General features: G+C 69.3%; 1 protein-coding gene across 1 annotated transcript in view; it reads left to right on the forward strand.

Moving 5' to 3' along the window:
* Positions 1 to 4602, forward strand: part of GPRIN1 (G protein regulated inducer of neurite outgrowth 1) — a 6774-nt gene extending 2172 nt beyond the window's left edge. The window contains exons 2-4 of the mRNA XM_014947751.1: positions 17 to 276; positions 1208 to 1350; positions 1503 to 4602. Coding sequence (XP_014803237.1) covers positions 17 to 276; positions 1208 to 1350; positions 1503 to 2865 — 1766 coding nt within the window. The 3' untranslated portion in view covers positions 2866 to 4602. The remainder of the gene's footprint in view (positions 1 to 16; positions 277 to 1207; positions 1351 to 1502) is intronic.
* The last annotated feature ends 25 nt before the right edge of the window (positions 4603 to 4627 follow it).

Here is a 4627-nt window from a genome sequence, read left to right on the forward strand (position 1 = left end):
GGATCCGCCCCCGCAGGTAAGGGCGGCCCCGGGGCCCGCGGGGGGCCGCCGCCCGCCCCGCACCGGCACCTCCGGGATGGGGGGGGGGCGGCTGGCCCCGGGACGGGCGTCGGGATCGGGATCGGGATCGGTGTCGGGGGGTCGGGCTCCCCCCCACCCCCGTTCGGGGCTGCCGCGGGGGCGGCTTTGTCCGGGGCTCGTCCCGGGGAACCGGGGCCGGGGCGCGCACACGCGTGTCCGCGCGTGCGGGTGTGCCCGTCGCCATGTGCTGGGCGTGTGCGTGCCTGTGCGTGTGCACACGCGGGTCCGTGCCTGTGCCCGTGCCCGTGCGTGTGCACACGCGTGTTTTTTTGCCTGCGCGACTGCACACGCGTGTGCCGGGGGCTCCCAGCTCCTCCGTGGAGCGGCGGTACCGGGGCAGCCGGGCCGGGCAGGGCACCCATAGCCCCCCCCCGACTCGGGACTTGGGGTGCAGGGCGGCACCCCTCCCGGGAACGGGATGCTGCGTGGGAAGACAGGGACGGTGCGTGGGGGTGTCACTGCCTCCGGGGCTCCGGCGCTGCTGCGCGGCCGCGGGGTTGGGGGGTCGGTGTCAGCCTTGGTCCCGGGTCCTGCCGCTTCCCTCGGGGGAGGGGGCACTCGCTCGGCTCCAGCCGTTTCTGCTCGGTTCTGCCCTCTCCGGGACCCACGAGGGACCGTGGCCGGAGGCGTGGGGTGCCCCACGGCTGCGGGATGTGTGTGCTCCCAGCTCCGGGGGGAACTCGCTGGCAGAGCTGGGGGCTCCCGGAGAGCTGGGGGCTTCCCGCCGTGCCCCTGCTGCAGGGTTGCCCCAGAGGGCTGGGGAGGGTTTGGGGCCAGCGGGGTGACACCAGGCTGTGTCCCCACGCTGTGCTGGGGTGCCTGCCAGTGGCCAGCTCTGCGTGGCACGGCCGGAGCTCAGCACACCCTCAACATGGGGTGTAGGCGCTGAGCTGGGGGTTCCCGTGGCTGGGGGACACGGATCATTCCCAGCTCCAAGGATGCCGGTCCCAGTGAGCGTTACCCCACGTCCCCGCCGTACCCCACTGCCCCCCTCAGCCCCTGGGCTTGGCTTGCTCTCACACTATGCTGCACCCAGCTCCCCACTATCAGGTGGGGGGTGCCAAGCCCCCCCAGGCTCTCGGCTGGGTGCCCAGGGCCACGCTCCAGCTGCCCGCTCTCTCTGCAGGGGTGCCTGCGCCACATCCCCCAGCCCCTGCGCCACATCCCCCAGCCCCGGCAGCCGCAGCAGCGCCTGGATCCCACTCCTGGCCCAGCCGTGCTGGGGGGCAAGGCTGGCTTTTACGGTAGGCAGCCGACCCTTCCCGTGGGGTGCCACCAAGGAGGCTGTGCCGGGAACGGTGGGTGCTCCATGTGGCCGCCCAACCTGTTGTTATGGGTGGCACGGAGAAAAGCAGTTAGCAACTGAGGGGGGCTGGGGGTCTGCTGCTCCCCCCCTCACTGCCCCATCCTCTCTCTTGCAGACCCGCGGCGGGACTAGCATGGGAGAAGCCCTCCCTGGGCATGGGCAGCGCTAAGGAGCCCGAGGGGCTGCAGCTGCTGAGCCGTCAGGCTGGGGCTGAGGACGCCTGCGAGCCCGGCGCCAGCTCCCCTGGCTGCCCGCCGGTGGGCGAGTGCCAGTCCGGCTCCGGCTGTGCCATGAGGACCTGCTGCATGGCTGAGCCAGAGGCCCAGGGCACCACGGCCGGCTCAGCCGCAGAGAAGAAGGTGCCGTCGCCAACGGGACCGGCTCCCGGCACAGACACCGGCAAAGAGCCAAGCATGGCGGCAGCGACGGGGAGCTGCGGGGGACCAAGTGGCGCTGCCCCTGCCTGTGGCCCGGCGGAGATGGGGGTCCCTGGCACCCAGAAGGAGAACACAGCCCCCATGCCCCCCCTGCCTGAGCCCTGCCTCAAGGCACCCGGCAAGGACGTGGGGAGCGCGCCGGCTCCTGCCAAACACGTGGCGTTTGTGGAGCCCACTGCAAGCACCGGAGGAGCAGCTGAGCTTCCAAGCCAGGAGCAACCCCAGCAGAGGGGCAGCGAGGCAGCCAAGCACCCCCAGGGGGGCACGGCGGAGCCCCCCAGCACCGGCACTGCAGGGAGCAGGGCCAAAAGTGAGGCAGGGCCGAGCTCCGCCACCCTGGGCCAGGGCAGAGCCGAGGGGAGCCCAGCTCAGGGTGCGGATGCTGGGAGCAGCCAGCAGCCTCGGACAGCCAAGCTGCTCTGCGAGTCCTACTCCTTCGAGGTGACCCCACCGCAGGATGCTGGGACACAGGACATGGGGACGCAAGTGGACAGCCGAGCGTCCCTGGTGTCGGTGGCCTTGAGCCCCATGAGCCCCCCCGGTGGGGCTGCTGCCTTCACCTTCCCCAAGAGAGAGGTGGGCTCTGCTGCCCCCCTACGCCCGGAGCCCTCCAAGAAGGACGCGGAGATGCAGGTGTCCATGCCTGTGGAGACCCGCTCGGTGGCCACTGGGCCCATGACGCCGGTGACCAAGTCCCCACAGGCCTCGTACCCCGAGGTGCACGTGAAGGGGACAGTGGTGGAGGAGACTCCGGAGCCCATCCGGGAGGTGAGCTGGGACGAAAAGGGGATGACGTGGGAGGTGTATGGGGCCTCCATGGAGGTGGAAGTGCTGGGCATGGCCATCCAGAAGCACCTGGAGAAGCAGATCGAGGAGCACGGGCGGCAGGTGGTGATGACCCCCCAGAGCACCCGCGCTGGCTCCATCAAGGGAGCCCCCCGCAAAGGCGAGGCCAAGAGGCAGCCCAGCGTCTTTCGGGCTCTGCTGCAGAACGTCCGGCGGCCACGGTGCTGCTCCCGTGCCGGCCCCGCCATGGAGTGAGCCACTGCCCACGCCGGTGGGGTGGGGATGCCACGGGGCTTCTCCGGGGAAGCAGGGTTGGGGTCCCGAGATGCCCGCTGCCAGTGTGTGGGGCTCCTGGGGCCAGGACAGGCAGTGATGGAGCACTGCACGCTGGGGCAAGGCATCTCCTTCGCTGGGGGTCCCCCCACCAGCCTGGCCCCACGGAGGTGCCCTGGTACGTGAGGCTGGTCTCTGTGCTTGGTGGCTTTTTTCAGCACGAGGAAGCACGTGGCTCCTTCCAGCCAGAGGTGGCTGCTCCCGGGCATCTCCTGTTCGTGGCACAGGGCTGGAGATGGTGGGCACGGGAGGGTGGGCACGGGCAGGTCGCTGCTGGCTCCCCCAAGCCTTGGCCTGGCTCACACCCCATGCAGCAATGTCTCTCCCCAGTGCTGGAGAGATGCTGGTGCATCACTGTGCCACCACTTCGCTGGCCCAGGGCTCGGCCACGCTCTGACCAGCCCATGGCCATGTACTTGCGTGTCCCCGTGGCTGCCCGGGGCAGGAGTGATCAGCCCAGCCTGCCACAGCCCTGTCCTCTCCGCCCCACCGCTGTGCTGTGGGCAACCTGGAGCTGGGAGGACACGGCCACACGGGGCACCGGAACATATCCCAAATGGGAGAGACTGAGTCCGACCACTCCTGTGGTGGAGAGCTGCTTGTCCCCGTCACTGTGGCTGGAGGCGCGTGGGGAGTCTGTCCCCATGGCCCCCAGCTCCCCCTACCCCGGGACCTGCCTGGGAGCGGCCATCAGAGACCAGGACACGTCCTCACCACGGCTGGCGGTGGGGATGAAGCCTGCCCTGCTGCCGGGCCGTCCAGCTGGAGAGGACCCACGTGCTGGAGACGTGGGCGCTGGTCCCCGTGCGTGTCCCTCCGGCCCCGCCGGCTGCTCTCCTCCCACGGCAGCCGTCCCTGCGCCTGCTGCAAAGCGCTGCCTCTTTTTACAGCTGGGGTTTTACAGGGTGGGGGGGGAGGGGGGCTTTTATTGAACCGTGTTTGCATTTTTGGAGCTTTTTAAGAGACACTTTCAGCCGTGCGCGTCTTGCCTGGTGCCACCTCTTCCCCAGTGACCTGTGGGGCCGTCACCCCCTTTTCAAACACTTTTCCTACGTTGCCTGTGCCCCGCCGGGCTGGAGAGCATCGGGAGCACAGGGTTGGTGTGAGGGGGCAGTGACCATCCCCCCGTGACCGGGTGAGCATCCCCGTGGCCGGCAGCACCGTGGTGTCCCACCGAGCTGCAGGACCTGACCCAGCGTGGAGCACCAGCCCCACAGTGCCACAGCAAGGGGGGGGCACAGACCTGTGCCCAGCACCTGGTGCAAATGGCAGGGGTACTTGGGGAGCTGCACCATCCCCTCTGGGCTCGATGTGCTGGGGGACACCAGTGCAGCCCCTTCCCCTCTTTAAGGGGCAAGTCTTGCCTCCCTCCATCTCCATTGTACATCCTGGGCTTGTTGTGGCCCTGTGGGGGGCTGTGTCTCGTACTTGGGGGGTGTCTTTGTGAAGGGCTCGCTGAAGCACCAGCTGGCAACTGTGGCCAGTGCCCGCTCTGTGTCGTGGCACTTGCCAGGACCCAGCTCTGCCCAGTGCCTTGGGCTGCGGGAGCAGTGCCACAACCCCGTGGGGGATGACCAGGAGCCCTGGGGCACCCACCCCCCTGCCCTGGGCTGCGGCACACCAGCGCTGTGGCTTCATCACCTACTTTCTTCTTTTTTTCCCCTCTTTGTTTCTCTTTTTTTTT

The sequence above is a fragment of the Calidris pugnax genome, unplaced genomic scaffold (genome assembly GCF_001431845.1).
Source record: "Calidris pugnax isolate Ruff unplaced genomic scaffold, ASM143184v1 scaffold27, whole genome shotgun sequence".
NCBI classification, from domain to species: Eukaryota; Metazoa; Chordata; class Aves; order Charadriiformes; family Scolopacidae; genus Calidris; species Calidris pugnax.